Source organism: Otolemur garnettii, unplaced genomic scaffold (genome assembly GCF_000181295.1).
Source record: "Otolemur garnettii isolate 467f Iridium unplaced genomic scaffold, OtoGar3 scaffold00030, whole genome shotgun sequence".
NCBI lineage: Eukaryota > Metazoa > Chordata > Mammalia > Primates > Galagidae > Otolemur > Otolemur garnettii.
Genome location: NW_003852425.1, coordinates 9,692,259 through 9,717,523, shown reverse-complemented (window position 1 = coordinate 9,717,523; position 25,265 = coordinate 9,692,259). Strand labels below are relative to the sequence as shown.

The 25,265-nt window shown below is 41.1% G+C and overlaps 1 protein-coding gene and 1 pseudogene across 1 annotated transcript in view; one reads left to right on the top strand and one right to left on the bottom strand.

Annotated features, from left to right (window-relative positions):
* Positions 1–635: 635 nt before the first annotated feature.
* On the bottom strand, positions 636–1,269 carry LOC111725027 (annotated as a pseudogene).
* MAN2A1 (mannosidase alpha class 2A member 1) overlaps positions 1,268–25,265 on the top strand; it is a 186,160-nt gene continuing 162,162 nt past the window's right edge. Inside the window, exon 1 of the mRNA XM_003788924.3 lies at positions 1,268–1,915. Within this exon, the coding sequence (XP_003788972.1) occupies positions 1,781–1,915 (135 nt within the window). The 5' untranslated portion in view covers positions 1,268–1,780. The remainder of the gene's footprint in view (positions 1,916–25,265) is intronic.

Sequence of the window (25,265 nt, the reverse complement as noted above, 5' to 3'; positions counted from 1 at the left end):
AGTTAGGGGTATGAGAGGAAACTGCTGGCTATGGAACTTGGCACTGGAGAAAGCCAGGTACGCTGCTGCAAGAACCTGCTTACGTATACACCAAAATCAGGAAGCAAAACCCCTTCCTTTCTGTAATGTCTCTTCAGTGCCCTCTACTGACAAAGCTTTAGTCCCAGAAGGCAAAGGAAAGCCTGTTTAAAAGGCCCAGATCCACTTTCACAGCGCAGTCAAAAAGGGTGAATTTGGAGCTGAGAAGCAATAAATCGATAACCGGCACATGCATCACTTTAAAGGTTCCCCTAGCAGATTTTGTAGTCAGATGCCTACATCTGCCCGGAGTTGAGGAGCCAGGAGCCTTTGGCAGGTTCTTTTTACCCGGGTTTCAACAGAATGATACAAAAATCAACGGAAGAAAGGAAGAGTCTGAAGAGAAGGCGCAGCCCTCTTTTCCTACAGTCCTTCACCGAGTATTCTTTCAAAACGTGCCGGGCCCGGCGCTCGAGGATAGGAAAACTGGGCAACAAAAAGGAAGTGGGTGGGAAGCTCAGCCCCTGGGGAACATGGGCTGATGGCTCCCGAACACCCCTGAAGGCCTCAACTCCTGCAAAGATGCCTCTCAGGTCACAAAGGCTTCCGAGGTCTTCCTACCGCCGGGGCACTGGGAGACAGGCGCGGGGCGGGCCCAGCGGGCGGCGCGCTCTGATTGGGCGCCGGGGGGCCCGCCTCCTCATCCCGGCGCGTAGGGAGGGGGCGGGGCCCGCCGCTCGCAGGGCTCCGAGGCTGCGGGCGCCTATCGACCCAGCGGCCGCAGCGCCGCCGCTGTCTCCTGTCGGTGGCAGGCGGTGCTGGAGAGCCGAGTGGCGCTGGAGAACCGGCGCTTCCTCTCGCAGCTGCCGCCGCCATCTCCGTGTTTGCGGGGCGGGAAGGACGGAGGGGGCTCACTGCTGCGGCTGGAGCGGGCTTCTCTCCGGGGACCGTCCTCTCCTCCGGGCTCTCCTTTTCCTTCTCCACGCACTGCTCCCGCCCGCCCTCTGTGCCCTCCCCGCGCTGCTGCCTCCAGACCCCTGCGCCCTTCCCGCGCAGCCCGGGGCCGGGCGGGGGAGGGTAGGGGCGGAGAGGGGCAGGAGAGGCCGGTGAGCGGACGCGCGCTCTGTGGAAACTCCTGCCGGATCCGTGCGCCCCGGCCCGGCGGTTGTCAGCGGCGCGGGCGGCCGCAGGAAGGGGCTCAGTCAGGGGAGGTGGGGGCGGTGCCGCGGGGCGGGCCCGACCGTCCCGGAGTTAAGTTGTAGGTTCGGGCTCCTCCCGACTCTGTTGCTTCCCCTTGGGCTTCTCGGACCTAACAGCGCGGCTTCGGCCCGGGAGCTGCCGAACCCGCGCCGCCTGTGGGTGAGGACACGCCTGCCCTCGTCGAGAAAACTTTTCCTGCCGACTCAGGGCGGTGGTGGCAGGAAGTCCGGGCAAGCGACCTGCCCTCCGTCGGCCCCGCGCGCCCCGCCGGGCGTCGGCACCAAGCTAGCGATCAAGTTTGTGGGGACCCCTTCTTCACTGACGGCGAGTCTCGCCTCGAGGGAGCGCCTGGCCCCGGGGAGGGCGGCGGGCCGGGGCGAAGGCCAAGGGCGCGTGGTGGCGCCGGAGGCGAGGTGAGGAGCGCCGCCGGGACCGGCGCCCGAGAGCGCCGAGGGCGCGCAGCCGGGGAGAAGGGAGCCCCCGGTGGCTGCTGCTTAGAGTCCACAGTCCGCTGCCTCCGCCGGGTGAGGACAGTGTCCTGGCCCCGAGTCTATCGAGGAAAATGAAGTTAAGCCGCCAGTTCACCGTGTTCGGCAGTGCGATCTTCTGTGTGGTGATTTTCTCGCTCTACCTGATGCTCGACCGGGGTCACCTGGACTACCCCAAGAACCCGCGCCGCGAGGGCTCCTTTCCCCAGGTGAGTACCTGAGAGCCGGGGCGCGGGGCTCCGAGAGGCGACGCGTGGGGGCCGTGTTCTTACGTGCTGCTCCGCGTCGGGGCAGGCGAGGCCGAACCCGAGGCGGTCGAACATCCTCCAGCTGGGGTTCTGTAGCGCTGGGTCGGCTGTGTTCGCGACCTGGGAGCCACCTCCCCCAGGCGTGCGGAGTTAACAAAGTGCTGACCAGCGTGCGGTGGCGGAATCACGCTCAGGGAGAATGGCCGTTTCCGCACTCGTACCCAGGCCCGTTGGGGTGGCCTGGGTACCTGCTGGTCGGGAACCGGCGCGGCATGGGACGCCCCCTCGCCGGCGCGACGCGGGGGTATTGCCGTGTGTCGTCCCCCGGCTCGTACGGGGTTAAGCCGCCAGCTCAGACCCCCTGCGCGCACCGAATCGGGGAAATAGATCCAACATTGCCCCCTCCTAGGCATTTTTATTTTCTTTCTTTTCACTGCCCCCATGGAGAGAAAAGTTTATCGCGGCCCTTTTAGATGTAGAGCTGTAGGTTGATTTAGTGTCGTCATTCTTCAGCAATCACATCTGGTTAGTTAGCAGCAGGCGTGGGGAGCGGACTGGGGAAGCGCGTGCTATACTGCGGCCGGAAGCTGTGGGGCGCTCAGTTCTGCGCCCGATGGTTACATCGGCAAGTCAGCTGGAAGACATCCGTCTAAACTCTTTCATTTAAAGTTACTAAAAATAAGCAAAACGGCCACAATCTGTTCTGTTTTGGAAAGGTACCGCGCCGCGTGTGCGAGTTCGGTTTCAAGTTACTTGCCAGTGACCGGTACATAATCGGAAATTTTAGTAAAATTGAGTTTTGTGTACTGTGCTCTTAACCAGTGAGCCTGGAGAACTCAAACCCTGACCAGCTAATCTAACAACTACTACTTAGGGGTGGAGAAAGACAGGACATGAATTGTTATTTTAATTTGTTTTGGTATTAATTTAAATGAACAAAGAGTATCCTTGCCATTTCTTCTGATATGCCAGGGCCAATGCCTTGGGTGGGTTTAATTGAAATTAAAGTACAAATTTTGCTTGAATTATTATGAAAGTGAAAAAAGGCCCCTTATCCAAGGGTGAATACAGAGTGCTCAAAATGAATTTCAGATGAGAGTTATTAAAAATCTTGCTACAGACATATGTATCAGATTTTTAAAAGCTTCTGCTTCCCCTTGGTAGTATGACAGAGAAAATATGAAACAAGCATTATAGGCATTTTAAAATCCTGACCTTAGAGTTTGCCCAGTTTGCTTGTTGATGAAGTTGGAAAAAAGGCAAACTCTCTGAAGAGCAAAAGGAGTCCTGAGTTTAGTTTGATACAGTTTTGGGTTGAAAATTACTGTGATTTCTTTCCCTCCAGTAACCTCATTTTCAGAATTTCCTTTCTTACAGGGAAAAAAAATCATAAAAACTGATGTATGTTACTTAAAGTGTTATCTTAAATAATGTCCTTTGGCTTGGTGATCACTTGAAAATGATTTATGCAAACATCTGGGCCGGGATTCTCTGGCAACCTTGACATTTTACTCTGTAAAAGAGTGACTCACTCAGTTACTGGGAAATCTTACAGCAGGAAAAGTTAATTTCGATGTTTTAAGATCCATCCCTTGTCCTCAGTGAGGGGCTGAAGTTCTGCTTCAGGTGTAGAGCATCTGAAGGGAGGTGACAGTGGCTGCTGGAGAAAGCCCCCTGCGTCTGGAGTGTTCTGAGTTGTAAGGGAGAGGGGATGCAACGTGGAGTTTTGTGTACTTAATGTGGCCTTTCTCAGATTTCCTGTACTGGATTTTCACTGTAGGAAGAAGATATTCTTTGCTGTTTTAGTACTTGTAGGACCACTGAATCCTCAAAGCAGATAGACATTATAAGCACTCTGTAAGCTTATGTATGACTTTAGATTATTTGTCTTACATGATGAACTGGATTCCCAGAACCACCAGCCGTTAGGTGAGAAACTAAGATGTGCTGAGATTAATTTGCCCAAGGTCATACAGATAAAAACTGAGATTTGAAGAGGCAGCCTTTGAAGTCTAGGCTTTTAGACACTGCCGTCTTGCCTGTGGGGCATCTGTTGTTGCCTACTATTGAGGCTGGGGCCTGCTTGTGGAAAGACCTGATGTGTAATAGGACATAAAGCATGTTGCTCTTTGGCACCTGGGCTTATATATTTATTTAAAGGAACTTTAATTATGAAGCCATAATGCATGCAGGTGGCTTTCTAAAACATTTAATCTTTGAGATGTATACCTTTGCAGAATGTCTTCCAGCTCACTTCAGAGCTAAATATTATAAGAAAACTATAATGCAGCATAGCATCTAACGTTTGATTCTTTTTGTTAGAGACAGTCTTGCTCTTTTGTCCAGGCTGGAGCATAGCTTACTGCAACCTCTTAACTCCTGAGCTCAAATGATCCTCTCATGTTAGCTTCGGAGTTGTTGGGATTACAGGTGTGTGCCACCATACCTGGCTAATTTTTAATCATTTTTTATAGAGACACAGTCTCTCTTTGTTGCTCAGCGTGGTCTCAAACATCTAACCTCCCAAAGCGCTTGGATTACAGGTGTGACTTACTGCTCCTACTGAGTTGACGGTTTTTTTTTTTTTTTTTTTTTACTATTTCTAACTCCATGTTAACCTTAATTTGATGACAATACCAAACAGCAAAAGGAGGCTTTAATATATTTCTTTGGTAAGTTTGGGTCTGAATTCTTGAGTTTTAGTAGAGACACCAACCAGTTGGTCACTATGTCGTTTTTGGTATTTGGTGGAATGATTTATCTAGAAAGATCTTGAGTTCCTCTAAATTGTCCATTTGTTAGTTGGTTTCAGTTGGTATGGAACCTTCACTAAGGTATAAGGTCCATGTTATAAGTGAGATATTAAAACCATCATAGATTGAGAGCAATCTACTTGTTGTTATTTGGCTTTTTTTTTTTTTTTTTTTTTTTGGTGCTCCCACAACTCTGTGACTTCTGCCTCTTGGCTAGACTCTGGGGCAGGAGCGGGCCTGCAGTGGGTGCTTCACCTCCTCTACCCTGGAGCAGCTGCCTGTTTCTGAGATAATCTTTGGAGGGTTTTCCCTGTGCTTCTGGGACGAATTCTTTTGAGGGCAGGAGGCAACAGGTGGCCTAGTCTGTTTTAACTTGTGTATTTCAGGGTTAAAAAATTTCAGCTGAATAAATTAATAAAAATTCCCTTCTGAATGTGAGGTTGGCCAGGGCCTAATGCCCTCAAAATACAGTCTGATGACTTGTAAGAATGTGAACAGATGGAAAGGGGAAATAGTGTTAAGATCTTCCTGAAATTCATCAACTTTTTTTTTTTGCAGTTTTTGGCCGGGGTGAGGTTTGAACCCATCACCTCTGGTATATGGGGCCGGCGTCCTACTCCTTTGAGCCATAGGCACTGCCCCATCATTACTTCTTATAAACAGATTCTGCGAGTTGCTCGCTATTTTGTTATATATAATAAGGATGTCTTATGTTTGGATCCGGAGAATTAATGAGTCGGGTTGTGTGTAACAAATGATCAATCTTTACATAACTGGCATAGCATCTGGCCCTAGGGAGTAGTATTAATGCTTGAAATGCAGACATTGAGACTGATGACAAATGTGAAAGTGAAGTTCAGACTTTATCTTTGCTCTTAGATAACATTATCAAATGAGAAAGCTAGAATGTCTTTAAATAAGTTTGATATAAAGCCCCTGGAAGGTTGGGACTTACGTGCCTTTTGTCTTTCTGTAACTTTTATTGTGAAATTATAATACACAGAAATGTGCTTAAATGCTTTAAGAGAATTAACGTTTCTTAAAAGAGTCCTGCACAGAAGGTGTTAATAAAAGTTGACCTCATGGTAACAACTATAAATTGGACCTTAATTTCCCAATTTTGCTGTTTTTTTTTTTTGATTTTGTTTTTGCTTTCTTAAATCTGTAAATCTTGAGAGTGACCTATTAAAAAAAAAAAAAAAAACATGATCTTCCCCTGCCTCCAGTGCACGCTGTTTATAAACAATAGCGCTTGATGCTGGGGTTTATTCAGGTTAGGCTGAGGCAGTTTGTCTCATTTCTTGGGTTATGTAATACTTGAGATCTGTGCCTGATGGGAATTGATAGCACTTTGACAGTGGTGGCAACCAAGGTGGGTGCTCCTCCACCCTTTCCGGACTCCAGCGGGTCTGCACACTCTCCCTATGACTCAGTTTCACTTTCTATTCACCAGCTGGGCCAGGCACTCATGACTGCCTGTGGTCTGACCTTAGTCTTAAATTTCCTAATTTAATTGAATGTGGTATTCCCAGGTGAACACTGTTATCAGGGCCTAAACAAATATTTTTGTCAGGGAGATGTCACAATTGTGTTTATTGGAAGAGCATTTTCTCTGTTATATGTTAACTTGCATTAAGGGGTATCTGGGCTGTGGGCAAAATATTGACTAAAATGACCACTTTTATTTGTTGTTTTTGAGTCAGCTCTTGATTTTTGTGATAGTCGTTCAAAGTTGTACCATTTTGAAAGACTGAAGTGTTGAGACTTTTCCAGAAGTAGTTTAGTAGCTGTTGCTGGTCACCTGCTTTATTCTTAGTTTTTTGCATTTAGCAATCTTTTAAAAAATTTTTAAAATTATTGTTTTTTTTTCCTAGAGACATAGTCTTGCTCTGCCACTGAGGCTGGAGAGCAGTGGCACAGTCATAGCTCACTGTAAACCTCCACTTCTTGGGCTCGCATTCAGCTGGCTTACTTTTTTCCTTGCTCCCCAACTTCCGTAGTGGTAATCTTTAAGAAACTGGAGGAGTATTCAGCAGCTTGGATGATCTATGATTGCTGCATTTTTTCATTTTTGGCCCCTCTGTCTTGGTGGTCAAGTTCAGATAGCAGCCTTTTCAAAGTTCATTGTAGATGAAGGCGAGGAGGAGGAACTCTAAAAGAGTACATTTGGGTTGTTTTCTTAGTTATTAGTGGGTTGATCAAGAGAGGAAGGAGAACCTTTGAGCTAAAATGGGTTTCTGTTTCAGTTTTAAGGTTGAAACCATGTTTAAGTATAAACAAGTTTGAAGATTAATTGTGCTTAATTGAAGATTAATTTAATCTTTAAATTAATCTTAATTTGAAGATTAAACCCTAGGAGCTCACACCAGTGTTTTTGAGAGTATTCCTAAATTTTCCTTGTGATAGGGAGGAGGTAAATTATTTGACTTGATAACTCTGTCTATTAAGTTATAGCGTAGCTTTTCTAAGAGGGAGTTGATTTAAAGTTCCTATTTTACTTTTATTAAGACAAGCGGATCGTAGGTATGCGTATCTAGTTACTAAAGTATTAAAAATATTAAAATATTTAAAGTATTAAGGATATTTTAATGTTAAATTTCTAAATCTAACCTATTGCTTTCTAAAGAAAAGATCAGTCTTCAAGCCCTTTGGTTAACACCTGTATATACTCTACCGTTTGCTTCCTCTATCCAGGGTTTCACGACCTCTCAACTACCGACACCTCTTTGCTGTCAGCACCTTTCTCTCTCTCCTCCCAATTGTAAAAGCCAAAAATGTCTCCAGACAAACTACTTTGGCTACAGTCTGGGCAAAGACACTTGGCTAGCATTTTGGATTCCAGGAAGGGGTGATCAAAAGGCTGAGTTCTCACACTCAAAAGGACAATTAGCACTTTTTGATGGATGAACACTCTTTCTTTCTCTGGATGCCTAAAATTCACCTGCATATTTAGGATTCTAGATTGTAATATGTTATAGAAAATACAAGGATAGTTTACATTCATATGTAAGTTAAAGAAAAAAATGGAAGGTTTTTATAGTACGACAATTTTTTTCAATCTTTTCCCAATTGGACATTCTTATTCTGAGAAAAACATGGTCAGGTCATTGTAAATAGATCTTCTTTTTACTTTCTGTAAGCTGAACTAGAGGTTGGCAGTTGTCCAGATTTATTTCTCTTGCATAAGAAGATAAGATATGTTGATTAGTAATAAAGTAGTGTAAAAGTTATACACAAAAATAATTTGAAATGTGTGACATTTCCTCAGGCAGGCTGTTTACTTTTTTCAGGCTTTTATTACTTTTATTTCTGTTAATTCTGAGGATTCTGGGTATGACATTTTGTATATCTTTTTAAAATGAGAAAAAGAGAAAGAAAATAAAGAAAATGGATAGAGATGTCCCTCCTCCTATTCATTTTATTTTGTCCTCTAAATAGCATTTTTTATGAAAGGGAGATAGAGATGAGAGCAGGAAAAGAATAAAATTCTTGGCAAATATCTTTCCTCTTTCTCTTCTGACTCTAGGGCCTCTTGGTCTTGAACTTTGCCTAAGTCAGCTAATTATGAATCATATCCTTCTGCCTTCCTAGGCCCACAAACTGGAATGGTTTTTACATTTTCTTGAGGTTTTATTTTCTTTTAACTTTCATATTTTTATTATAGCAGTTAAACTTATTATTTATTTGTTTTTAAATTTCAGAATATTTAGGGGTATGAATGTTTTGCTTACATAAATTGCTTTTGTATAGTTTGCGGTTTGAGTCAAAGTTACAAGTGTGCCCATCACCCAGATAGTGTGCATTGTACCCACTGGGTGTTAATTTCCCCATTCCTTCCTCACCTCTCTCACCTGCTTGATTTCTGATGAGTCTTATTTCCATACCTGCATGTAAGTATTGATTGATTAGTTCCCATTTAATGGTAAGTTTACGTGGTATTTGTTTTTTCATTCTTGTGTTACTTCACTTAGAAAAATAGTCTCCAGTTCCTTTTAGGTTAATATTAGAGGTATTAGTTCTCCATTTTTTTTTTTTTAATGGCTGAATAGTATATCATTTTATAGACATACCACATTTTATTAATCCATTTATTGATAAGCACTTGGGTTGTTTCCACATCTTTGCAATTGTGAATTATGCTGCTGTAAACATTAGAGTGTAGGTGTCTTTTTCTCCCTTTGGGTAAATACTCAGCAGTGGGATTACTGGATCAAATGGTAGGTCTACTTGTAGTTCTTTGAGGTATTTCCATAGTACTTTGCATAGAGGTTATACTAGTTGGCAATCCTACCAACAGTGTAGAAGCATTCCTCTCTCTCCTCATCCACTCCAGCGTTTGTTGCTTTGGGCCCTTTTTGATAAAAGCCATTCTCACTGGAGTTCGGTGATGTCTCATTGTGATTTTAATTTTCATTTCCCTGAAGATGAGAGATATTTGAAGATTTTTTTAATAGGTTTGTTGGCTGTTAGTTTGTCGTCTTTCGAAAAGTTTCTGTTTATGTCTTTTGCCCACTTTTTAATGTGGTTGTTTGATTTTTTTTCCTGGCTGATTTGCTTGACTTCTTTGTAGATTCTCGTTATCAGTCCTTTTCAGATGGGCAGCATGCAAAATTTTCTTTCATTCTGTAGGTTGTCTATTTGCTCTATTGATTATTTCTTTGGCTGTGCAGAAGCTTTTTAATTTGATTAGGTTCCCCTTTATTTTTGTTGTTGCTGTGATTGCTTTGGGATCTTCTTCATAAATTCTTTGCCTTGGTCGATGCTTATGAGAGTTTTTCCAACATTTTCACAGCTTAGTAGTGTTTAATGACATAGACACAGTCATGGTTAGTATGATATCTGCTATCTACAATTATCTCTGGCCCACTTTAATGCAACAGTGGCAGAGTTGAGTAGTTAGGACAGAAATCACCTGGTCCACAAAACCTGAAATATTTTCTCTCTGGTGCTTTTCAGAAAATATTTGCCAATCCCTAGTTTAAACTATATTTCTTTGTCATTAACATTGGAGGCAGATACTATGGTTAGATCTGTTGAAACAAAGGTGGGCTGATAAAAAACAAGCACTTTTCATGTAAACTGGTTATTAGATAAGCATTGATCAAACTTTGTGTTTGCAGAGTGTGTGGTTTAGAACTCACATTGTTTGTACCTTTCATAGATTTCCTGGTATCTTTGGGGAGCTTCCATTCCAGAGCACGGGCACGCCTGACTGGTTTAATTGGTTTCCTTTCATCACCTAAAGGTTTCTAACTATAGGACCGCTCTGAGAGATTTCTGGGCCAGGGACTGTGTAAAATTGATCCATAACTTCAAGATTGAAGACCGTGACGTTATAATATTTTGGATCTGCTATAATTCACGGATGGGCTGAATTCTGGGCCTAGTCTGACTGTGTGGGTTAGCCCAGGGGTAGGTGTCTTGTACATAAACCATAAATATAGACCAGAACTTGCTGGGATCCTAAAGGTTGCTCAGCTTAGAGGCAGGGAAGCCCTAGGTTGACAGCAGAGGTACTGGACTCTTCTTCTACTTATCAAAGACAAATTAATTTTGGTAATTTTCATCATTTTCTTTACTCTGAAAAATTATGTGTCATGTTCTTCCCTGTGCACAGGTCACCATTCCATTAATGTCACCTTTAAATTACATTATACGTATTCTGAATGAAATGGGGGTAATGCATCTCAGAGTAGTATTTAGGTTAGTGTTGAGTAAAGGTTTTTAAAGTATTTGTTTTCCATTTTCAACTGTGTATATCTGTGCATTTTGTATATGTATTGTGGATTTCCTACTGGCTTTCTTTGCACATCCTTTGAAAGTCTAGAGAAATTTCATGCTTTTTCCAAGAGCAGAGCAGACCCAAGTCTGATCCTATCCTGTGCTTTCGGCAGGGACCTCATTGTCCTAAATGAGGAGACTAGAGAGCTAGTCTAGTCACTGGACTTTGCCAGTGATTTTTTTCTTTAAAGACTTCAGCATTTATAAAAATACAAACATACAAATTCAAGTGGAATAGAAAGGTATATGTTGACAGTTGAGTCCCTCTCCCTTCCTTCCCACCCCTCTTCCCTGAGAGTCTCACTTTTGACCATTTCTTCATTGTTTCTTGAATAGGTCTTCTCTGACCCTAAATATATGCTTACATCTCTTTTTGGATTTTTTTCTCATTTTGAGCTATTGTTTCCCTTTATAAAAGATGAGAAATTAAATTTTGTACTTCCTCTTCTTTCTAGTTTTTAAAACTTACTTTTGTATTTAATTCTTCTGTTTTGTAAACCTTAATAACTTAAAAAAAATTTTTTTTTTTAGAGATAGAGCAGTAGAGTGCCATGGCGTCACAGCTTACAGCAACCTCCAGCTCCTGGGCTTAGGCAATTCTCCTGCCTCAGCCTTCCGAGTAGCTGTAGGCGCCTGCCACCATGCCTGGCTATTTTTTGTTATGGTTTGGCTGGGGCCGGGTTTGAACCTGCCACCCTTGGTTTATGGGGCCGCTGCCCTACCCACTGAGCAACAGGCGCCGCCCATTAACAACTCTTGATGATGTAATTGCATTTACTTTCCTGATCCATCAACTTTAGACCTAATGTCTTCACTCCTCTTTTAAGGATGTTGACGCTTCTCTGCCACCTTCCCCTCACTTTCTTTTCCCTCCTCACGTCCCACCCTCCTTCAGCCTTTTCTTATGAGACTAGCCTTATGTCATCTGCATTCATTATGTAACTGAATGTCTTACATTTTCTGTCTCTTCATTCATTACAAAAATGAAAAAGCAGTAAACAAGGGCACAGAATTTTAATTAGCTAGGAGGGATAGGTTCTAGAGATCTATGGTACAACATAGTGACTATAGTTAATAACAATGCATTCATTATATTCTTGAAAATTGTAAAAGAGTAAAATGAAGTGTTCTCACCACAAAAAATGAATCACATGATGTAATGTATATGTTAATTACCAAGCCATTCCACAACATATACATTTTTCTTTCTTTTTTTTTTTACTTCTTATAGCATAACCGTGTACATTAATGCAATCATGGGGTACAGTGTGCTGTTTTCATATACATTTTACATTGTTCAAAACATGTTTTACATGATAAATGTGTACAATTTTTACGTCAATTGAAGAATAAAAAATGTTAAAGAAAACAAGTAAATAGCATTTTTGATTTTATGATAATATGAATACTGTTCAGTGTGTATCAGGTAGTTTGGCCTTATAGAGAAGGAGGGATAATCTTGTATCATTAAACGTGTGTCACTTGCAGGAAATAGTCTAAGCATCAGAGCAAGTGGATTCCCTTATCTTCTATTCCAGCTGGTAAGAATGCTGTATTTCAGCTTCCTTTACATCTGGACCATGACTTTTCTTGTATAGCTTTTTGTTTCCCCTGTCTATTTCTCATTCCTTTCCCTTTTTCTTACTGACAGAGGATATAGATGTTATTGAATCCTGTCTATTGAATCTCATTATTTTAAAACTCGTTCTACAACTCAGCATGCCTCAATATTTTGGTCCCCTGTGCCTTCACAGGCTGGAAAGTATGCAGATTGCCATTTTGTTGTTGTTGTCCCCAAATTAATGTTTGCTCAGACTGCCAGGCTTCTCTTCCAGGGCTGACAGTGCTGTGTTTCCTTTGTGAGGAGGAGAAGCCCTTTCCTTTCAGGGGGAGGACCTGGGCCTGAGGAGGCACACTTTGCAGCGGTTGCCTTCTGTGGAGGAATGTGGAATTTACTGGTAATGTTTTACCTGAGGAGCATTAGAGGATGGAAGCCTGAAAATGTGAATCGTTCTCAGAATCATTTTCTACATTAAAAAAAAAAAAAAAAAGTCCTGAATTGGCATTTTTAGAATCCAGTGAAGTAGTCATTCTTTTAACAGTCACCAGCATCCTGGAAAAGTCATACATATGAAGAAGTCTGACATAGAATTTTAAAGTAGGAAGGGTCCTCCCAGGTCAGGAAATTTTTAGTCTTTGATTTTTCAGATAAAGGCACTGAGCTACGTAAACTAGACCTCAGTGGTCTTGCCCAGCCACAGCTACCTGGAATATGCACCCTGCCCTAATTCAGTGGCATTTCTGCTGTATCACACCCAGCATATATTTGAGAATATACTATGTGTTGGGTGGAATTATGGAAATTATGATTGACATACATTATGCTTTGAAAGAGCTTCTTAGTTATTTGGAGAAACACAATTGCCATCTGTGAAACAATTAGAGACAGTTATGTGCTATTTAATTATTCATTAAAAGAGTTAACTTATAGAGGTTCTAGAACAGTACCCAGCACATAGTAAGTACTCAGTAAAAGTTAGTTATTATCAAGGAACAGAGTATTTTGTACCAGGTCCCTTTTCTAATATCTGTTGGTATAGGAGCTAAGAAGAGTTTGTGGTCTTATCTTATATTTTTGTTATAAAGGCGAAGGCATTAAAAAAGCAGGGATGTCTAACTTTGGAAGAATAAGACTTTTCCTGGGCCACAAAGTAAATACACAAACACTAATAAAAGCTAATTTTCAAAAAATAAAAAGGCCCAGGCATCCTTTTTCTGATATCTGGCACTGCAGAGAAGCAATAAAAGTCCTCACAAAGTCAGCATGCACCCACGGCCAGAGGTTGGATGCTCCTATTTAAAGGGAATGAAGAAACAGAACTGACTTCTGGTGATAGCCTAGCTCAGGTTGACCAAGGCAAGGGGAAGGAATCTAAGTTTTTCTGATTGAGTAGAACTTAGCTGGGAGAAAACATTGCTAGTGTAAAGTACAGTGGTTTGGAAGGCTTGTGGTCTGGGAGGAGATTGGCTTGGTTGAGAATCACTCTTCAGCGCTTGTGAAGAGTAGTTGGAAAAATACCAGAGGTAGTTCAGCATCAGATGTGAATCACTTTTGAGCCAGTGTGCAAAGTGAGGGATTCAATGGTAGGGCAGGCTCCCCTCCAAGTTATTGAGTGTACAGGAAGCTTCTTGGGAAAAGCAGTGTTAGATAATTTTGTAGAAAATTTTAGACCTGGAAGGGAGCTAAGAGAATATTCAATCTAGATTATTCTGGTAGCAGTGTGTAGGAAGACTCAGAAGCAAGAAGGCAGCTGAAAATCTGTTTGAGGTAATACAGACATAAGGCAGCAAATCCCTGCACCAGCATGGAATTGGCTGGGATCAGGAGGAAGCAAAATGTGGAGACATAGTGTAAAGAGAAGCATCAGGGCTTTTTAACAGATTTGATAAAGGATAATGATGGGTGGTTTGGTTCAAACAGTTTCTTCTGTCCTTTTCCTTTGGGGTGTCAGAGACTGGTTGTACTATTTGAAGAATGGGATTGTTTGAAAGAAAGCTGGTTTGGGAAGCCAAGTTTAGTTTCATTTATGATGAGGTGGACGTCAGTGGAAATAGCCGAGTGGGCTAGAGTGCCAGAGAGCGCGGGGAGGGAGACGCCGCTGATCTGGTAGTCATCAGCATAGTTGAGGATGAATGAGCTCACTCGGGTGTGCTATGAGAAGAGAACAGAGCCACGTACATATCTTATAGCCAAAGCCCTGCTGCTTATGTTAAGATTATTGTGCAGCAGATGTTAATAAAATAAAACAGCTTGTATCCAAATTGTCAGAAACTGGCTCATGGATCAGCTTACCTAAGAAGAGATAAGATTATCAGAAGGAAGGATTTCAGAGAAATGTCTCAGTAGGAGACCTAAAAAGACCGTTCTCATCTTTGGCACAAGTTATGGAACTAAATTATTTTTTCTAGGTTTTAAGAAAAGAAATCACTGATTCGTGTGTGTGTGTGTGTGTGTGTATGGGGGTAGGGAGTCAGGTGGTGGAGAGGGAGAAATTTTATTAAGGATCAAAAGACAATACCCTGAATGGGGGCTTATCGCTGTAGGTTGTTCTGAAGGTCAGATAGGTTCTGAGAATACCCTCACACTGCCTCTTGTTTACAGTAAAGAGGGTTGTCTCAGCTCGGTGCCTGTAGCTCAGGCGGCTAGGGGGCCATGGTGGCTTTGAATCCAGCCCAGGCCCACCAAACAACAATGACAACTACAACCAAACCAAAAAAGAAAAAATAGCTGGGCATTGTGGCGAGTGCCTATATTCCCAGCCACTTGGGAGGCTGAGGCAAGAGAATTGCTTAAGCCTAAGAGTTGGAGGTTGCTATGAGCTGTGACGCCAAGGCACTCTACCCAGGTGACAGCTTGAGACTCTGTCTCAAAAAAATAAAAAAAAAGAGGAGCTCTCTTGTTTGGTTGGTGGCTGACCCTATAAACTGAAGAAGTTAAACTATCTTTGGCTCAGGCTACCTCTCGAAAATTTGTAGGATCAGATAGATGATGGCAGCACTTGAGATATAAGATATTTCTTGTGGCTTTTAGGAAGATGATCTAGCCCCTAAATAAACAAAAATAACAACAAACCAGATTTGAGAAGAACCCAAGAAATTTGTACTCTTAACTCATCTTTGACTGCTGATGGAATGATGCTTAGAAGTTGTTATTATTACCGTGCTGTGTCTTACTATTGCAATTGTTACTTCTGATGTGGTGTTTCTGTGTCTCACATCATGCTGTAGGTCAGTTGATTTATATGGAGTTTTATAAAGAAAGGCAGTAAGAGAGAATGTGTAAAACTTTAGAATCTGCATGCTTGTAAAAAGTAGTTAAGAAATTCAGAATTATAATTGCAATAGGTCTTGCCTAAATGCCTGTCTCCTGTCACGGAGTAGAAGGGACTTATTCAGGAAATGATTAGTATAAGTAAGACCGAAGGGGGGGGTGGTGATTATCTGCTTAATACATTCCTGCCTTCAGTGAAGACTTCCTAAAACTATTTCTGTGTGAAATATGATCTCAGACATGATTATTGACAGTTATTCTCTTTTTTCATTAAAATTGTGTTTTTCAGAATTTCTTGTATAACATTATGGTGACACAACTTTGTCAGCTGATCCTAATGTACAATGTATGCCTTTAATCCGTGGGGAATGAGTTTAGGTAGTGTAGGTATATAATAACCCTGTATACAAAGACAGGTGTATCTTAAGAAATATAAGACAGATTAACCAACACAGTTGGGCAGTCATGGTCTAGACCAGTGGTTCTCAACTTTTCTAATGCTGCGGTCCTTTAATACAGTTTCTGTACAGGTTGAGAACCGCTGGTCCACATGATAGTAATATCACCCTGATTACCTAGGAATTGTTGTAGCCTGAAAGTGCCTCACGTGAACTTTCATGCAAGTCCTTGGATGGGAAACACTGTTGACAGAATATTTCAGAGCACCAAGCATAAGTATATTAAAAATAAGTTTTGGAAGGAATATCAGTGTGTTTTTTTTTTTTTTTAATTCTTCCAAAAATAGTGTTCCATAGCACAGGTTGGGAAGTAATGAATTGAAGAGAGAGTTCTATTAGTCAATAGTTAATTTGCTCAGTGCCACTTAATTGCAGTTATTAAGTGGATTAGTAAGTAGTAAAACTGTATTTTATTAAAATTTTATAATCCAAACATTTTGCTCTATTTATATCTAACCCTTTTTTCAATCATTTTTAAAAAGAGCATCTGTTTTGCATACTCTCCCTTGGTACAATCGCATGGTGCCTAAAATGTTGCCTCAGCAGGAAGTAGTTTCTGTGCAGCTACATTGGGCTTGAGCAGGTGGGGCCATGCTGTTTTAATCTAAACATGCATCTGAAAACGCACAGGGTGGAAATGGTGCTGTCTTGTGGAACCTGTAGAAAGTGCCAGCAACTGGAGTCCTGACCATGTTTTTAAAGGAGGGTGGTGGCTGGGCACAGGGACTCATGTCTGTAATCCTAGCACTCTGGGCGGCTGAAGTGGGGGGACTGCTTGAGATCAGGAGTTCAAGATCAGTGTGAGTAAGAGCAAAAGCAAGACTTCATCTCTACTAAAAATAGAACAATTAGCCAGTGTGGTGGTGCACAGTGTCACCTACTTGGGATGCTGAGTCAGGAAGGTTGCTTGAGCCCGGAATTTGAGCTTGCAGTGAGCTAGGCCATGATACGCTAGCCCAGGTGACAGACCAAGACTTTCTCAAAAAAACAAAACAAAACAGAAAAAACCGAAAACAATAGCTAAAAAAGGAGGGGGCTGAGAGGATGGGGTGCTGCTGTTATTCTAGGTCAGGCCTGGGATCCTAGCAGGGGTGTTCTACCTGTGTCCTGTGGGCTATATGGGGTTATTGGAGGACTGTTTTGCTTATCCGAGGTGTCAGATATTGAGAAAGGTAAAGATGTGAGAAAGGTTTTGCTCATCAGCTTTCATTAGTGTTTGTTAATTTAGTGTGTGGCCCAAGACAACTCTTTTTCCAGTGTATAGCAGAAGAAACAAAAAGGTTGGACACCCCATGAGTGATTCTGACAACTGTTGAGTGGTGGCCCAGGTGTAGTCACAAGTGCCTTGAGTACCCTGCCAGGGAAGGGGATGGTATGCTTAGAGCCCCTTGGCATTCTTGTCGTATACCTGCATCCCAGCAGCTCTGCTCCCATCATGCCTAGGCAGGTGTGAGGTTTATGAGTAATGAGTCACCAGAGCAGAGAAAGTCTTGCTTCTGAGGCTTGGTAAGGTATTATGTTAATTAGTGTTCTTTTTGCTCACATGAGGGCATTTAGTTCTTTGAATGGATAAGGTAGTGGCTGCACAAGGACAATACCTTGGAAGAAATTCAGGCATGTTAAGCTCCAGGTCTGGAAAATACCATTAAAAGGTCATTTGTAACAGTGGCTCGTGGCTTGCTGATAGAGGGGGGAGGTACATGCGAATCTGGACGTAGCCCATCTCACACTCTTTTTTGATTTTAGCATTATACTTCATAAGCTATGGAGCAGGCACTTGAGGGGTTACTTGGAAATTTATCAAGCCAAAAAGCCTAGGATCTGACTAAATAGGATTTTTCTGTGTAGGTTGAATAGTGGCCGGGTGACCAGGCACTGCTGTAACAATGACACTCCTGCTGGAAATACAGACGCTCTTTTACCGACTCACATTTCTTTCCTCCATTTAGCTTAATGCCACAGTTCTTAACTGGGGATGTGTGAGAGTTGCCTGGTGAACCATTTAAAAGTATGAAAGGTAGATCCTCTCATTTTTCTTGGTAATCCCATTTGTTTCCATTGCTTGAAATTCATATATATTCTGACCACTCCAGCTTCTGTATGGAGGCCGACTTCTTTCCCTAGTTGCAGACATGCATGTCCACTGATGCCACCCTGCAGATACCTAATAGTTCCAGAACATTGCACTTGTCTCTCCATCTGCTCCTCCCCCATAACCCCCTATTTCTCTATAATGCCACCCATTATCCTCCCGGTTGCCCCAGGAAAAAACTTAGAGTCCCCTTTTCTTCCTTTTTGACTCCCATTCCTAGACCACCTGTCCTGTCAAATTCTCTCATGTTCCTCCACCACCACCACCTCATCCAAGCCGCCATGGCCTTTACCTGGCAGACTGCAGCCTCCACTTGCCCGAGCATTGCTCCAGAATGCCTTTAAAATGCTTCTATTCCTTGACTCTAAAACTCTCCAAGATGAAGTTATTGATGTTTCTTTCTCTGAAAATCTTCAACCATATAGGCGGAGTATCTTTTCCCAGTTCCTTTGTTCAAAGACAGGCACAGAGCGTTGTTGGACCGGGCGATGCCCCTGGGAGACGGCTTGTGAAGTTGCCCGGTTCACCCTCCATTGCTTCGTGGAATGGGCTCACAGTCCTCTAGCTCGCATGGTGAGGTTTGGCAGATGTCTTCTGTGATGAAGACCCTAAGTGTGAGGATACTCTTGAGCTTTATTTACAGAGGGCCAACTCTTTGCCAGGTGTGTTTGTTTCCTATTGCTGCTATAATAAACTGCCACAAACTTAGTGGCTTAAAACAAGAAAAATATGTTATCTTACAATTCTATAGGTCAGAAGTCTGAAACAGGCCCTGCTGGACTCCAATCAAGGTGTCTGCATGGCATCATTCATTCTGTAGGCTCTAGGGTAGACTCTGTTTCTTGTCCTGTCCAGCTTCCAGAAGCTGAGTGCCTGCCTTGGCCGAAGGGCCCCTTCCAGCAGAAGTCTCACTGTGACCTCTTCTGTCCTTGCTTCTTCTCAGGCCTCACTCTTCCATCTTCCTCTTTTCCCTCATAAGGATCCCTGTAATTAGTTGCGTGTACCTAGATACTGTAGGGTAATCTCTCCATCCCCAAATCTCTCATCTTAAATATGCAAAACACCTTTTGTCATGCAAGGTAACATTCACAGAGTTCAGGGATTAGGACATGGATGTCTTTGGGTAAATATTCTGTTTACTGTATTTGACACTATTTAAGTTGATTCGTACATACCAACTAATCCTCATGATAAACTTGTGAGTTAGGTATCATTAATTATCCCCATTTTACAGATGATAAAACTGAAGCATAGAGAAATGTATCTTGAACTTATGTGATAAGATTATATAACCATTAGATAGTGGGGCCAGGAGACAAATTTGGGCTGGTCTTAGGGTCTGTTCTTAATCATGATGCTTACTATTTTTGCAGGTGCATTTTATACTCTTCAAAATGATTTTGGAAAGCCACCCTTATCATGTAGCCACAGCTGTAATAACAATACTGTCTTTAATGCTTACTTGTTGGCAGATCCTGTGCCAGATTCTTTTACAGTTATTACAAACAATGGGTGCAAACATCTGCATTTTGCCCATAAGGAAACTGAGGGCCAGAAGTGTTCATTCCCCAAGATAACACAGCTAGTGTCAAAAGCCAGATAATCTGATATAGAGCCCCTGTGCCTAATCATTGAGCTAAATTGCCTTTACCTTTATCTGGTGAAGAAAGTCATTAAAAATAAGAATTGTTTTGCTGTTAGATGGTTGTCATATTTGGTGACAGAATCAGAGTCCAGAAAGGTCCTGATGCAAGAGAATGATATGCTGAATCTTATAATTAGATTTGAAGGACAAAAAAACCCCATAAATGAAAGATGGTGTGCATCACAAGGTTCAGGTACACACATACACTGGGCTAAAATTTTGTTTCTTTTAAATACTAGAACATTAGTAAGCTATAAGGGCCAAAGTGATGGTTGTTACATTTATGATTTCGTTCTAACTTCTCCTGCCTTACTGGTGCCACTGCCACCCACGGCTGGTTGGTGAGAGTTTATGGGGAGTTGAGTATGCCAGTCTGTTATCAGCTTTTGACAGTGGAAAGTGCACCACTGTCAAAAGCTGTCTCTCTTTGAAGTGGAACTTGTGGATAGTTGCTTAGCTTGACAGTATGTTTTAATTCTGTCTGCATACAGCTCATCATGTCAACAAAGACCAAGAGAAAACCGAAGAAAACAGATTTTTTTAAATGAAGATTGGGAATTGCAATATTATCTTGTTTTTGTTAAAGAGAAGATGATTTGCTTGCTTTGTGATACTGCAGTATGAACACTAAAGAAATTTAGTGTTCGGCAGCATTATAACATTCATAAGGACCACAAATATTTTAAATTAGAGGGAGAGGCATGAGAGGTTGTATTGCAGAAATTAAAGATAAAAAGCAAAAGCAAAGACATTCCTTTCAAGCAGCAGTAAAACCTGGAATAATGCCACTGAACCGTCTCATAAAGTAGCTTATATATGTGGGAAAAAAGGGAAGCTGTTAAGTGATGTAGAACTTGAGAAAGAAGGTATTGTTGAAATTGTAGGATACTTAAACTCTATAATGTTTCAAAGTACAAACAATTGCCTCTTTCAAGGAGTACCATAACTGATCAGCAACGTGAATGAGCCTTCATCTTAAGGTAATACTTTAAAAGGAAAATCTGTATTATTCAGTTGCTTTGGATGAATCAGCTGATGCTACTGACTCAGTGCAGGTTTTATACTTCATTTGGGTGATAACATTTTTTTGCTGTGTAGAGTTACTTCCTTTGGGCACTTTTGTGGGGAGTAGATATGTTCAACAACTTTCTAGATAAATGTTGTGAAAAGTTGTGCTGAATTTGGTAAGTTTAGTGAGTGTGTGTACAGACTGTGCACCTTCCATGACAGGAAGACATGAAGGTTTTATTGCACAGATTAAAAAAAAGTATTAACAGATCCAGATGCTCTCATTTCTTTTCATTGTATTCTGCATCAGCAAAACCTGTGTGTTAAACCTGCTGTTTTAAATGACATTTTGCAACAAGTTATAAGTGCTGTTAACTGAATTGTGCAAATGCAATAGAGCATCTTCAATTTTGTAACATGCTAAAGTTAAATGATGAAGTATTCAGTGTGGATTTGCCATATTATTCTAAAGAACATTGGCCATCACAGGGACAGATGTTAGCCAAAATTTTATCTCTGCAAGAACAGATTGTTAAATTTTATAAAGAACAGAATCAGCAATGTGTATTATTGAAAGATTTCTGTAGAAATGCAGTATTTTTTGTGTGATGTCATGTCAAATCAAAAAGACTTGAATATTTCTTTGGCAGCTAAAACTAAGTCTATATACGATACATGTCCAGAAAGTCCAAGCATTTTGAAAAATGCTTTCTTCAGAATACATCTTCAAAAGGAAATTTCAGATGAACTTTTTCTTCAGTTAGCAAAAGTCATTGATGAGCAGAATGATATATGCAGCTCATTTGAAGAATATGCACCTGGTATGGACCTTTTAATTGGAGAATACAGTGTAATTACATTGTTATGACATTACACTCCAATGTAATTGGAGAATCATGACATTACACTCAATTTAGCATTTCAGCTTCACCTGGTTGATATCATCAAGGCACCTAAAAAACTACAGCTGGAATTGATTGAGCTCTCAGTAGATGCCATTTTAAAGTCATTGTGTGATGCTTTAAAAAAGACCCAATTGAAATATGGAAAAATACAATAGAATTCCCATGCCTTACACCACATGCCTGAAGAATGCTTTCTTGCTTTTCAACCACTATAGCTTCAAATCTGTATTCTCCTCCCTAACTCAAATCAAGATGCTCATAAGGTCATAAATGACTGATACCCATCTAGAGGATCAACTGAAACTGCAGACCTCCATGTTTCAAGCAAATATTCAAATACTTCTAACAAAAATCAGACACAACAAAGTCATTAAAAGGTCAGTAAACTTTAAAATTAGTTTACATTTTTTGAAATTATTAAGTACATAGTAGTTAGGTTTTTCAAAATCTTGTGCATTTTAACATATGGCTAATTGAGAGACTTCATGAAGTGTTCAAACATAGGAATTATAGGTATCCCAGAAGGGGAAGAAGAATGCCCCAGAGGAATGGAAGCCCTACTGGGCGATATCATAAATGAAAATTTCTCAAGTATCACCAAGGATTCCGACGCCTTCCTTTCAGAGGAGTATCGAACCCCAGGTTGTCTTAACTCAAACAGAGCTTCTCTAAGACACATTGTTATGAACCTATTCAAAGTTAAGGCAAAAGAGAAAAGTCTGCAAGAAGCCAAGAGTAAACTGGATACAGGGGCAAATCCATCAGGGTGACTGTGGATTTCTCAAATGAAACTTTTCAAGCCAGAAGAGAATGATTATGTACCTTTAACCTACTTAAAGAAAACAATTTTCAGCCCAGAATTCTGTATCTTGCTAAGCTAAGCCTTAAAATTGATGGAGAAGGGCGATACCTGTGGCTCAAAGGAGTAGAGTGCTGGCCCCATATACCGGAGGTGCTGGGTTCAAACCTGACCCTGGCCAAAATCTGCAAAAAAAAAGATGGAGAAATCAAATCTTTTACTGATATGCAAACACATTAACTAGACTTATTCTACCCACTGACCATCACAGTGGACCACGAGGAAACTAAACATTCAGAAACTACAGGACAAAACCTAGTTTCCACAATGATGGAAAAGATAAAACTACACAATGGACTTTCACAAAATAAGATAAATAGAATGCCACCATACTTATCAATTATCTCAATAAATGTTAATGGCTTAAATTCCCCACTAAAGAGGCACAGGTTGGCAGATCGGCTAAAAATGCACAAGCCATCCATATGCTATGTGTAGGAAAAACACTAGCCTTAATAGAAAAAGTAAGAGTCATGGTTATGGGATAGAAAACAATTTTTCAGGCAAATGGAAAACAGAAGAAAGGAGGGGTTGCAGTCTTATTTTCAGATACAAGTGGATTTAAAGCAACTAAAGTAAAAAAGGACAAAGATGGACTCTTTGTATTGGTCAAGGGAATAATACAACAAGAAGACCTTTTTCTTTTTTTTTCAGTTTTTGGCCGGGGCTGGGTTTGAACCCACCACCTCCGGCGTATGAGGCTGGCACACTACTCCTTTGAGCCACAGGCACCACCCCAACAAGAAGACATTTTAATTCTGAATGTTTATGCCACCAACTTAAATGCTCCTAGATCTATGAAACAGACCAATACAATATCCTATAACACCATAATAGTAGAGACTTAAACACTCCTCTTACAGAGCTGGACAGATCTTCTGAATAGAAACTAAACAAAGATACAAGGGACTTAAACATGACCCTAGAACAACTGTGCTCAATAGACAGATGCAGAACCCTCCATCTCAAAGCTAAAGAATGTACATTCGTCTCATCGGCCTATGGAACATTCTCCAAAATAGATCATATCCTGGGACACAAACCTCAACAAAATCAAAAGAATTGAAATTATACCTTTTATCTTCTCAGACCACAAGGCAATAAAGGTGGAACTCCAACAAAAATTTTCATCCCCACACAAAGGCATGGAAACTGAACAACCTTATGCTGAATGACAATTGGGTCAAGGAAAAGATTAAGAAGGAAATCATTAACTGCTTTGAGCATAACAACAATGAAGACACAAGCTACCAACACCTGTGGGACACTGCAAAAGCAGCTCTAAGAGGGAAATTTATCACATTAGATGCCTACATCCAAAAAGAGTGTGCAGATCAACACTAATGAATCATGTTAAAGTAAGGAAAAGGAAGAGCAGTCCAAACCTAGTAGAAGAAAAGAAATAACCAAAATTAAATCAGAAATAAATGAAATTGAAGATAAAAGTAATCATTCAGAAAATTAATGAAACAAAAAGTTGGTTCTTTGAAAAGATAAATAAAATCAATAAACTGTTGGCCAGATTAACTAGAAATAGAAAAGTAAAATCTTTAATAGCCTCCATCAGAAACAAAATGGGAAATTACAGCTGATACCACAGAGATATAAGAGATTATTTATGACTATCAAAAACTCTATGCCCAGAAATTTGACCATGTGGAGGAAATGGACTGATACCTGGCATCATATCACCTCCTTAGACTTAACCAGGAAGAAATAGATTTCTTGAACAGACCACTATCAAGCACTGAGATTGCAGAAACAATAAAAAAATCTCCTGACAAAAAACAGCCTGGGACCATATGGCTTTACACCAGAATTCTACCACTCCTTCAAAGATGAGCTTGTACCTATACTGTAGAACCTATTACAAAACATAAGAAGAAAGCTTCCCCAACATGTTCTGTAAAGCAAACGTCACCTCGATAACAAAATCAGGAATGGACCTAACTAGAAAAGAGAACTACAGACCAATTTCATTAATAAATATCAATGCAAAAATACTCAATAAAATCTTAGCTAATAGATTGCAGCTACACATTAAACAAATTATACATCATGATCAAGTAGGCTTCATCCAAAGGACGCAAGGCTGGTTTAACAGATACAAATCCATAAATGTAATAAACGATATCAATAGAAGCAAAAACAAAGACCATATGATCCTCTCAATAGATGCAGAAAAAGCATTTGACAAAATCCAGCATCCTTTTCTAACAAGAACACTTAAGAAAATGGCATAGGTGGCACATTTCTTAAGCTGATTTAAGCCATCTATGACAAACCCACAGCTAACATCATGCTGAATGGAGTAAAACTGAAAGCTTTTCCCCTTAGAGCTTTAACCAGACAAGGATGTCCACTATCACCATTGTTATTCAGCAGTGTGCTGGAAGTTCTAGCCAATGCATTCAGGGAAGAGAAGGATGTAAAGGGCATCAAAATAGGGGCAGAGGAAGTCAAACTCTCCTTCTTTGGTGATGATATGATCTTATACTTAGAAAACCCCAGAGACCCAACCACAAAACTCCTTAAAGATCGATAAATACAGTAATGTCTCAGGGTATAAAATCAGTGTCCACATATCAGTAGCCTTTGTACATGCTGATAACAGCCAGGTTGAGAAGCTAATCAAGGGCACAATTCACTTCACAGTAGCTTCAAAGAAAATGAAATACTTTGGAATATACCTAACAAAAGAGATGAAAGATCTTTATAAAGAGAATTAGGAAACCCTAAATAAAGAAAGAGCAGAAGATGTTAACAAATGGAAGAACATACCTTGCTCTTTGCTGGTAAGAATCAACATCATCAAAATGTCTATTCTACCAAAAGCAAGCTACAGATTTAATACAATCCCCATTAAAATACCAACATCATGTTTTGAATAACTGGAAAAAATAATACTTCGTTTTGTATGGAAACAGAAAAAAGCCGTGTAGCTAAGGTTATTCTTAGTAATAAAAACGAAGCCAGAGG